The 12,139-nt window shown below is 42.5% G+C and overlaps 1 protein-coding gene across 3 annotated transcripts in view; it reads right to left on the bottom strand.

The window, feature by feature from the left end:
* ctif (CBP80/20-dependent translation initiation factor) overlaps positions 1-11,784 on the bottom strand; it is a 50,842-nt gene extending 39,058 nt beyond the window's left edge. For all 3 annotated transcript variants that reach the window (XM_035668465.1, XM_035668467.1, XM_035668466.1), the window contains exons 1-3: positions 11,610-11,784; positions 1,415-1,649; positions 1,102-1,173 (exon numbers count right to left, since the gene is read on the bottom strand). In XM_035668465.1, coding sequence (XP_035524358.1) covers positions 1,102-1,173; positions 1,415-1,591 — 249 coding nt within the window. In that variant the 5' untranslated portion in view covers positions 1,592-1,649; positions 11,610-11,784. The remainder of the gene's footprint in view (positions 1-1,101; positions 1,174-1,414; positions 1,650-11,609) is intronic.
* Positions 11,785-12,139: the final 355 nt, after the last annotated feature.

Raw genomic sequence — 12,139 nt, 5'->3', positions numbered from 1 at the left:
AGCAGCAACCACAAGCAAGCAGACGAGCTATGAATCGCTTAAGGCTGGTGTTGCAGTCTTTTCTAATCATACACTTGAGCAGCTGATGGAGAGGTAAAGACTACTCCGAACATACAGACCTGAGAGCAGAGCAAACCTACGCTTTAATGGATGTGATGCTTTGGTGACCAGAGGTTCTAGATGAGCACAGAAGACAACATACAACATGGATGTGGCTGTAGAATCAGGGCTTTAGTGGAGGGTAAATGCACATCAAACAAATAAACCCTAGACTGGAGACACTGTCATGGATCAGATTAATGAATCAGACTTCAGAGGAACAACATATGACATTTTCGGAAATATGCTGCATCAAATAGTATCTGTCAGGAAGTGGAAGTAACTAGGCAGCAATGAGCACTTAATTGTCATTTGTGTTGTTTTAACAGGCCCACTTTATCTACGATTGAAGTTCCAAATGCTGTACATCTAGAATAGTTGTAATTACAATTTGAATGTCAGGTTTTGCACAGTGTCAGATTTTTTAAAATAGAGCCTTTTTACATCCTCAGAAAGTAAAGGAGGGGCTGAGGAGAGGAGACAGAAACAGACAAATGCAACAGTGGAGATTGCAAAGAGGCATATGGAGAAAGGTGCAAGTGATTTAAGATTTAAAGGAAAAGAGGAAGAGGAGGAAAATAGATAAAAAACTTATTTTATAAACAACTTAGAAGGGAGGTCATGGAAGGAAACAAATTCTAAACTAAACTTGTTATAAAGTTTTTTTGATACAGGGACTAACACTATAAAACATTATTAAACATATACTTAAACAATGAATTCCCCAGTAGTCCTTTTTTTATTTTGTTATTGTCCAAACACTGATGTATAATAAAGGCCGTAAAGAATGTACTTGATTGGGTATTGTTTTTTGAGATAGAGACGGATAGGTCCATATTTGTAATCATCACAGTCCTTGTGAAGGAAGGTAGGTTACATTTTACCACCAGCATTTTTATTGCCACTACAACCCTTCAGTGAACTAAAGTGTAAATGATTGTTCAATTCATTAATCAAGGTGTTAAGCTGTGATAAAAGCACAATGGTGACAGCCACACTTACTGGCTTGAATGAGCCTCTCCCCCGTGAAGACGTCCAGCTGCCATCTTTCTTGTTGTTACAGTCATCTGTCCACTGGAGGAGAGAAATGGGGGGAAAAGGTGCTATCATTTCTGAAAGGGGAGTGGGGGGTTGTTTAAGTCTAAACAAATCTAAAAAGTAAAGTAAAAATAACACACACAGTGGACAAACTACCTCAGCAGCACATGAGCAGCATGTTGCAGAAAACAACATGGCTCTAGGCTGCCAGCATGTCAGAGACACCACCAGAACCTGTACTAAGCATAACCATCCATTTAAGTAATAAGGCTCTGACCTGGGGCACCTTGCCGCCATTGTCCAAGTCCAAGTCTCCATCTGCCTTGTCTCCCAGAAGCCCCTGCACCTGGTACTCCAGCACATAGCTGTCGATGAAGCGCTCCAGCTCTTCTATCTCCTGTGAGCGCGTGCTCCCAGCCTCAGATGATGCAGATGCCACTGATGAGTTCTCCATGACAACCAGCGCTGCGATGGGTGGAAGGGGAGGAGGGGAAGGGAGGAAGGAAAGTGACCTGTGCACAGAGGAAGAAAAAGACGGAGAGAGAGGAGTGAGCTAAACATTCAACATGACTAGGAGCATTCATCTCCTGTGGTTAGAACTCTGGTTTACAATAGGACCTCCAGCATCAATACTACAAACACATGATTGTCAAACAGACAAGGTGAGCTAAAGTCCTAGAGGAGTGGATAGCTTAGGTTATTTTCATTTCTTGTTGCCAAAACAGTTATGGCAGCAACAACCTGTTGAGTACAGTACCAGTAAAGCTGCAAAAATTAGTCATTTTATCTATATGTTGACTGACAAAACACATCTATCTGCACGTATGATGATAATCATTTTAATATTTTTACTAGCAAAAAGCAAAAAGTTCCAGTTTCTCAAATGATCTAATGCTTTTTTTTTTTTTTTGCTATCATATAGGATAGTAAACTGGACATCTTTGTGTTTTGGACAGTTGGACTGTTGGACATTTTTTCACTATTTCCTGTCATTTTAATAGACATTATGAATCGGTAAAGAGAATGACCATTACTTGCAAGTATCAGCAATAATAACAAGAGGCCTTTCTCTCACCTCGGTCCCCCTCAACTTCCCAACACTCAAAGGAGGCACATAACCTCACCGCTGTCGACAAACGTCCATAGAGCAACTACTTGCTTCAAAAAGTGTCCAACAGCAGGCACAGGTTGTGTTTTCACTCAGATTACATCAAATCCATCTTTTGAAAAAAAAAAAAAAATCTGACTCATCTATGTTAATTTCTTTGTCAAAACTCCTTCTGGTGGCACCATTCATACACCTCTCCACGTCTATTTCCCTGTTTGTTTGTCCACTATTACCCACTGTGTCTCTCTCTCTCTCCTGTCAGTGTTGTGTGTGATCACCTGACCCCTGGCCAACAGGAGAGCAGCTTCCTGCCTGCCTGTCTATTGCCGCTAAGCTCCTTTACATCATGGCTTGATCACCAGCCATGCAAAGAGGATTTATGGCCCTGGAGCACGCAGAATGGTATCTGCTGAGCCCTGGGGACTCGCTGGGGAGCCCGGTGCATTTGCAGCCAACAAGTCGGCCACACAAAGTTTAAACCCTTTGTTTTGGTTTTGACCACTAATGCCATAGTAGGGGGGGGGGTGAAATATCCTAAATACTCTATTTCGTCTATTTGTAACATGTCAGATCTCGCTAACTGCTGCTGAGATCACATCAACTACTTCAACAGAACAAAACAAAAACATCTTTACACACCTTATTGTGTACCAATAACAATAAAAACATACTGAGTTCATTTACTACCAAGAGGGAAAGGCTCCATTGGAAGATCAGATCAGACCTTAGGGTCAGCCACAGGACAGCACCCCTGTTGAGCGAGAGACTGGAACCTCAATCAGTCTCTTGTTCAAGGACACGTGAGCACATCAGAATCTCCCTACCCGTCACTACTCGGCTGCTTTTCTTTGTGTGCATTAATGACTACTGCTTTAATCGCTGCATACTATGTGGCAGGGTCAACATGCCCTAATCTGACCTACTGTAGTGACAGTAGTATAATCCTTACGTTTCAACAGTATAATCCATCTATCCATTGATGCCGGGGCTTTGATTAGCCTCGTGATTTGCAGTTAGTAGACGACGTAAGCATCAGCACTAGGCGCCTTGAAGACATATTTTACCTTCAGAAAATAACAGTCTCCCTTTTTTGGACTGATTAATTACTTATTCCCAGTGTTGTTATTAAGACTCTAGATGCTTTCAGACAATTCAAATTGCATTCGAGTGTTCATGGTCATTTGAGAGCACAAGACAACTTCACATTGAACTACTGCCCCAGTTTTGGCGTCCTATTCCTGTTAGATCGTGTGCCGCCCCGAAATTAGACCATTTATGTCGCAACACCAACGTCTGCCCCAGCTCAGCTCAAAAAGAAAAAAAAAAAATCTTGTCCGGTTATTCAAGTCAGGCCACTCTCCAGTTCGTCAAGCCTGGTTATCAGACTGAAGCTGCCACTTCATTTCATTCATTTATTTGACTTGCTGAACAAATCAGAGATGTGGGCAGCGATTCAGAGGTCCAGAACCAGCACGAACAGCCTCCTGACACAAATGTGTACACTTGGCAGACAAACAAACATCTACAAACGTTCACATGGGCAAACTTTATAACTTTTAAGCATCTAGCATACTTTACATACACACTAAGCTACCAGTTTATGAAGTATTCCTGTTCAGTGTAATGCAATAGCCCTGCACTACCTCTTATCTTAACAAAGGCTATAGTATTGATTTTTTTGAGGTGTTGATTGTAGGAGCATTGACACAGTTTGAATGAATGGAGAAGCTTTCAATAGTCTGGATGTTTGCAACACGCTGATAAATACTGGCTGTGGCTGCAGCTCATTCAGATGTCCTATGCTCGTCCTTGACATGTAGTATAGAATTACTGCCTGAAGGGAAACTGCTGCCAATAGCCATTGACCCGTCCATTAATGCAACTCTCATCTACTTCTCCCTCCTTTTGTCTTAGTATCTGTATTTCCTTTTTTTTTAGCCTCCGTGTGATAATTTCATAGTAATTAATGTGCAGCACCAACAAATCACAAGGCCTGTGCGTGCACTAAAGTCACCCCAAATAACATCATCATCAATATCCAAAGTAAACACTGGTTCTGTATCATAGATCTGACCCCAAGTCCTTTCTATCCTGCTGTGTTTCGTAACATTGTGCGGTAGTTACATCTGCTTTGCTTTCAGCTCAATAACGTCAAAAGCAATGTTCCTCCGGTGTAGGAGAAACAAATGATCAGTTTGGTGTTCCAGGCATGTGAGAGTCAACAAACCAAACAACCATCATCCCTGTAGGGTGCAAGAGAGAGGCAGAGGCTGGGGGTGGGACTAAAGAAAGGATTGTATCTCACCCAGACAAAGAAAAGGCTACTGTATTAAACATAGATGGGAAAAACACAAATAAAGACAGCAGGCTGTCCTTCTGACTACACAGAGACAGTGACTCTGCAAGGTCAGGAGCACAAATAGCAACAAGGCATCTCACATTTACCACACACACACACACACTTTAAGACAAAGCAATGATATGGGCTCTCACATTACAAGATACGGATGCAAATGATGACGGAAACCATGAACATTCATACGAACTGTTTGCATTTTAACTTCGTAGAAATGATCCCTCAGCCTTTACCTACACGCTCCAACACAAAGAGAGGAAGAGTTAGGGCTGCAAGTACATTTGTATTATTGATTAATCTCTTATTATTATACCAATTAAAGGAAATGTGCTTCAATTCTACACAACGAAGCCTGTTTACAGATGTTGTGGGGTACTACAGCACATTCAAGAAATCTAAGAAAGCCCCGTAACTTTGTTGTTTCTTCAGTTGGGGCTGAAGACTACAGGTCTGAAAATGAAAAAAAAAAAAAAACTGGGGGTGTTGAGTTAGAAAGCAGCCCATGTAGGCCATTCATCTCTGCTTGAGGCTAGAGTTATCGCGACGTCGCTCATTGGTTTGTGGAATACCGTTTTGAAGCCTCGACTTTGTTCTTACGGCCATCGCTGCGTCGGCTTTTCCGAGCCAGTGGCTGCCACATGCTGCCAGTTGAGCCGCACTCATTGGCTGCACGGTTTCAACTCGTCAGGAAACAATGGCGGCTCGCCTGGTCACACGTATTGTATTGTCTTATAGATAAACAGTACATTCAAATATTCTATAAAATACAGGAGCTGGAAACAGTGAATGTTTGGTATTTTAGCTTTAAAAAATGACTTAAGCGAAATCAACGAAAGCCTAAAACAAACTGTGGAGTGCAGACCCAGAAGGAGAGAGAGAGTCGGCCATTGAGATAAGTGAGTATATCTGATGAAGTCATTTGTTGCAGTGGTGTGAACATTTTTATGACCATCTGTGGTTAGTAGCGCTGGCCTTTGTCTGTCTGTCCCACTCTCCTTTCCCTTCTCTGACTACATCTTTCAGACTCCCTTCCCACACATCCCGACTCCTCCCCTGCTCCTCCCCTGCTCCTTCCTGTCTCCCCCCTTTTTCGCTCTCCCTCCCTCAATTCTACCGGCTGTCCTAACAAAGGACTGCCTGCCACACAATCCTGGCCACACTTTTAGCTTTACTGTTCTACTATAGCTGAAGATCAGGCGTATCAGAGTCCAACACTTTATGGACATCAACGTTGACTTTAACTAATACAGTCTAATACAACAGTTCTGCAGTAAATGGTTCTGTTTAAACTCTTTTAAAACTGTATGACTAAAAAAAATAATAGAAACACTTAAAACACAGTATAATTCAACAGCACTATAACTGTAGCAGGCAAAATGACCATAAAATTGATTCAACACCTCTTTCAAACTCAGACTTCAGACTTAATGAAGGTAGAATTTACTGAAGGACTGTTGAATTAGACTACATTAGTTTTAGTGTACCTAATAAACTGGAGTGTATGTGAGCCGCTGAAGGATTCAGAGGTCTGGAAACCGGGCTAAGAATATACAGAGTAGTTTATAGAGTCAACTGAATGGTGCACTCAAACAAGGTGCTGGGAAACTGGTGACAGACAGTGACACTACAGGCCAGCAGAGAAAGATCAAGACTGCAAAATGCAAAGCAGCATGTTACTACAGTATAACGAAGCTGAACACTGTGCCCAAAGCCCAGCACCATCCAGGCAGATACTAAAACCGGCCACACAGACACAGCATGGCACTGGACAGCACACTGTTTCTTTGTTTCAGAGGCACAAATGCCAGTTGACACCATCCGAACTTCATAATATATTGTGCCTCCCTGCTCAGATAATCTATACATCTGACACACAGTCTGATGCATGCATGCAAAGGGAAAAACATCTTTCAAAGAACGCTGTTATCTTCACTTACTCTCTGGATGATGTAAAAGAAGTGCCTGCACATAGTTCAGAAGGCATGCAATGGTGAATGGTGTTAGAGCAAGGTATGGTATAGCAACATCCAGAACTTTTCTTAAACTTACTCATTTATTTTTCGCTCTCTCTCTCTCTCTCTCTCTCTTCTCACTCCTTACAAATCATACTGGCTGATTCATGACATAGTAAGATAACACAACACAGATCATAAACAAAGTCAAACAAGCTCTTTGCAGCCTTTGATATGGTTACACAACAACCAAACAGTAAGAACCATAATCCACACAACCCAAACAGAGCAGAACATGAGCTCCAGTCTCCCAAGTTGGGAGTCCTAGTCAGTGTTCTCGCCGCATGCAGTGAGAGCTGCTAATACGTCTAATCTGGTCTACTACTGACTGGCTGGCTTAACAAACTCACACTTGGGTTTAAATATAATTTGGAGTAATCTATTTTTGAGAGCAAGATAGTGGCATGTGAGTCTTATCATTCAGTCTACATGCTAGCATATGTGAGTATGTGTGTTAGCAAATAAGTTAGATTGAGCAACAAACAGATTTTGCTGCACAACTGTGATCTTTTGCAAACGGCAAAACGTCAGAAAAAACTTGTGACTTTGTATATCTAATGTGCATACTGATGCATTAAAGTGGCACTGCAGAGAAACGTTATCCATCCAAAGTCCTTTGGAGTATACTCGCCTGCTAACACTGAACATGTAGTACGAGTATGTGACACATTTAATTCGATTTGGACAAGATTTGTATTGCTGCTCTTTTTCCGTAGAATTAATAAAATGTAATTTTTAAACAAGTGGTGCTCCTACAAAATGTTGCTGAAACAGTGGCAAAGTTTTCAACTCAAAGTGTTTCTGTTCACATTGCTGCTACTCTTTCTTACTGTCCTTCTCACTCGCAAGGCTGTGGAAAAATATCAGGCTTTATGTAGCCAGTAGCGATCAACTCATTAAAAAAAAAAAAAACTCCTTAATTGACTCCGATCCTATTCAGCATGAAGTCTCAGGACATCAAGAGTGTCATTGTACGGTGCAAGTGGTGTGGCTGCATGGACAGGAAATCAAAAGCATCTCTTTATCCACAACATCAGAAGCTAATCATAGAAAATCAACTGCTGCACTTGTGTGGAGAAAATAAGGCAGTATACATGGACACTTTAAAAAAAAAAGGGCTTAAAACTTTTTGGTTCAGGCACTCTGCACTTCAATTCCTCTTTTAGCTGTTTTTCTTAATGTATTTTATCACTTTTATACATTTTTTTTTAATTTGTTACTGATTTTAATGTGTTATTGCCCTTAGTGTTTCTTTTGTTATTTTGTTTGGTTCCTGTAGCACTTTGAGATTCTTTTATGAAAAGTGCTTTACAAATAAAATGTATTATTCATTATTAAAAAACGTCACTGAAATACATGCAAAACACATAAAACCTGCTCTGCTGATAGAACAATAGTAGCAGTAAACTAGAATATGGCATTTACAGAAAGTTGTAACAGGTACAATATGTGTTCGTAGAGCTAAAATTACAAACCAACCTGAAAGGAGTTTGTCGTGATTCTCGCCTCCCATTCACTGAAACAAGCTGCTGAGAGTAAATGTGTTTACTCATACAGTGTGAACTGAATGGCCTGGAACTGAATGAACAGAACAGTAGAAGATAGCCTTCACATACCACAAAGGGGGGGTCCAAGGGTATGTGCATGTGTGTGTGTGCGTACACTTAAAACAATAGCCCCATTGTCCCCCTTTGCCCCTGTAGTGACCTAATGGGAGAGGATCGGGCCTGTGCAGTACTGTGGAACTGTTTGGACAATGAACTAACAATGCTATTCTGTCCAGATCCAGATCCACACACACACAAATGATCAAGTGAGGGTGTGTAATTCAGCTTCACAACATGTATGGAGTGCAGGTAAGTTCTGAGGCCTCGGAGCTGAATGGCAACCAAAGTGAAAAGAGAGGCAACAAAGGTTAGCGACAGAGCTGTGGTCATTGCTGGTTGGGGGGTGAACGCATGAGACGGTGACAAAACAAGTGAGAACAAAAGGTCGGCCATAGAAAGACCACAACTGTGACAACAGTCCTGCAATTACTTGTTTCCAAAAGATAGAGGACTACTCTGCATTCCTGCACTAAGCTAAGGCCTTATGTTGTCGATCATCACCTGATATTTCTCCTCTCACAACGCTACCGCACGCTTTCCTCAATCACAACCCATCCCTCCTTTTCTCTTTTCCCACTCACTCGTCCGTACACGTCGGGCACCGCAATGAGCAGCTGTTCCCACTGAAAAGAGGATACATTTCTGCTACGCAGGCTGAGTCAGGGTGTTCCAGTTTTCTGCAGGCTACTCCCACTCTCTCCGTAACGTGCAGCTGTGTTCACTCCTCCTCCACGTTCTTCAAAACACTGCATGCGTAGAACTGGGCGTGCGTGTCAAAGCCCAAAACACTAACCCGTGAGGGACAGAAGAGTTGCATGCTGCTACTCAAATCTCTTATTCCCCGGTCAATGTTTGATCTCTGAGCAGTAAGTGCAGAGTTCACAGCTTCATTCATTCATCAATACAGCACTCACTGGGGTGATGACGCTGCACTGACTCCGCTTACATGGTTCGAATGAGCTGAATTTCAGGCCAAGTTTAAACATCAGCAATACTCATTTTTTTCTATTACTGTCACAAGGTCATCGTTGTTTTTTGTATCTCGTGGCTCAACAGTTAACTTTTAAAGAGTAAATTGGACTGTTTGCTGTGATGTATTTAGAAGAGGTCCTAAAAAAAGAGAGGCTAGATGATAAGGGTGCACCGACAATTGATCAAGCACCCGCCATTTCACAGATCCGATCATATATTAGATCAGTTGAATGGGAGAGGACTTTAACCGGAATGCTACTTTCATTTTACGTACCACCTTTGTCGTGAGGTGATTAAGCCGTTTAATCGTCGAGCACACCTCAATAAAAACCAACAACAATAAACAATAATAAAACCAAAACAATAAAACCTGATTCATTTATACATGGATCAGTCGTATATGATGTGCATCTATACAAGTCAGGATAAAATGCGATATTTCAACTGGGGATCTGAGAATTGTGAATCCGAATAAGACCCAGAACATCTTAATGTGCATGCCAAATATTTCCTGACTGTAACAATACCTCATGCCACTGTCACAACAATGTATGCAACATTAGCAGGGTCAATTACCTACAGTGCTTTGCTCTGTGTTAATTAGTATTAAGTTAATGGCACAATCTCACAAGTGTAAACATCTTATCGAGATTTCACGATTAGTTGGCCGATGGCTCTTCAGCAGTGTCACCAGATGGGTACATGTTTAGTTTGTTTGCTTCTTTTCACACTTACATCCTTACATACACTTTTATACATGCCCTGAAATGTCCTGCAAGCATAGGCCCCCTCTTTCAAGCACTTATTCACTTACAAACAGTCATTCTCCATCTCCACGGTGGCCAAGCATGTCTAGGCCCGCGCACGATCAAAATAGGAATATGATTACATTCCATCTACTGACATTTAATTCAGAAATAATATAATTTTTGTTATTATTCTCTACACATTTGACTGCATCCTGTTCATAAAAAAGGTAAACGAGTTCACAAATAACTTCATCAGTCTGGGTAGACTTTATTTGCTAGGCACTTAGCCAAGTTAAATGACAACACAATGAATACAGGGCTCGGGAGGAGACACTGGCGGAACCTGACTTGCAACTCGGCGGACTGATGAATTAACATGTGCCTCTGCTTGAGTCAGGCGGTCAGCTTGGGAAGGGATCATACGCTGTGAATTCATCAAAAGGAACACATTTTCCTCTCTGCAGGACTGGATAAATCTGGCTTATCAATTCATTAATCCATTCTCCACCAGAAAAAGGGCTGTCCGTCCAGGAAACGTCATGAAAGTGAGACATGCCTCACTCAAGTCAGAAGGGTCTCCGTCTCTGCGTGACTTGTGTTGGCACGCAGACATTCCTTCACCTGGCTAAAGTCACTGTGATCCAATCAGTCCCTGAACAGCAGGAATCTCAGGAATGTTACGAGCAAACCGAACTTAAATATAACCTGAAAACAGCAGTCACAACTCCTAGCACTTCGTTTGGAAAGTTTGCAAAACTTACAGCTGCGTATTAATATACAACTGTATTGTTTTTTAACACGGCAATGACAATGCTATTTAGGCACACATTAATGGTTTTAGGTTTATCCCACCTGGTACTAATGAATTAAACATCACGCACACACACTACCTTAACAGCTGCTTGGATGTGTTTCAGTTTCAGAGGAGATGACGGATCCTATGTAACCTATGACCTCTAGGTGCATCAGTGGCTTCACTGTGTTGTGCCACAGGCTACCAGCAGCTGTGGTGTCTCTTTGTTGTTAGGGTCAACAGCTGAGACAGGCTGCAGCAAGCTCAGCTCCTCTCCGGGCCAGACTGACACCTAACATTTTGAACGGCCATTCCTGTCGGTCCTGCCCTGCAAGTTACCGAAAGCAAACTAATTGAAACGGGGGCGATTCAATCATTAACCTCAGCTACAGTTTTACCACTCCCATAACCACGCCCATGCTGTCTGGGATGCTAGCGCTGTGTGTATCCGTTAGCCAAGTGTTGTGTCTTGACAGGACCTTTTGTAGCAACGTTATCCAACCGACTGCACCACAATGCCCCCCTCTCCCCCCCCTGTCAGAGTAACAAAGCCACATCTGGAGGCGCCCCCACACCCCCGGTGCCCGCGTATCACCGGTAACAATGGTGACGCAAGCTTTGCGGCTAACCGGCCGGGCTAACGTTAGCTAGCTCTTTAAGTACAACAGTAAACAACAGGGCCACGCATTGCTCATTCAGCTCGCCCTCCCGTCAGCTGTGCTTATATCAACAGGTCTGCCCGCTGAAGGCAACGCATACGCAGGTCAACTCGCAGCGAATGCAGCGCATCTTATAAAACTGTTATCTGGTTACCACGGTTCTAGCACTGCGACCGACAGACACCTCCACCGGCTTAAAATGAGATAAATCCTCACCCGAAGTGAGACTCTGACTCCTGGGGAACCCGGGATCACCTCCTCAGATCAAATCCGCCGTGTCATGGGTGCGTTTCTCCAAAGGAGCGGTGGGGAAGAGGATTAGCTGTCTGCTGGTGGCTAAACTCCGACAGACTGAGGAAAACGGGAATGCAGGAATGTGACGTTCAGTCCGGTTTGCTGACACGTGCACTCAGGAGTGAAGCATTGTGGGAAGTGTGGTTTAGTATTAAAGTGGGTCTTGTTTAAGAAGATAGTTCATTATTAAGTGGTTTGACGCGTTACGCTATCCGCTGTCGGCGCCTCCCTAGCTGCAGGGCAGTTTTAATACAGCGCCGGGTGGTTATCTGAACTTAAATTTAATTAAAGGAAGGGTTAGCACAAAACTCATTTTATCTAGACTAATTGTATTTTTAATTTAGAAAAAAATTCTCACACGAAAATGTTTTTTCGTTTTTGAAAAGATGGGAAAACGTGTGTACATTACACCTCCATCATCTGTGGCCATCCTGGTGCCACATGTCGAAGTA

The sequence above is a fragment of the Morone saxatilis genome, unplaced genomic scaffold (genome assembly GCF_004916995.1).
Source record: "Morone saxatilis isolate NCDOM2014 unplaced genomic scaffold, NCSU_SB_2.0 Contig21, whole genome shotgun sequence".
Taxonomy (NCBI): Eukaryota; Metazoa; Chordata; class Actinopteri; family Moronidae; genus Morone; species Morone saxatilis.
The sequence above is the reverse complement of the archived record's forward strand: the minus strand, read 5'-3'. Positions and strand labels throughout refer to the sequence as shown.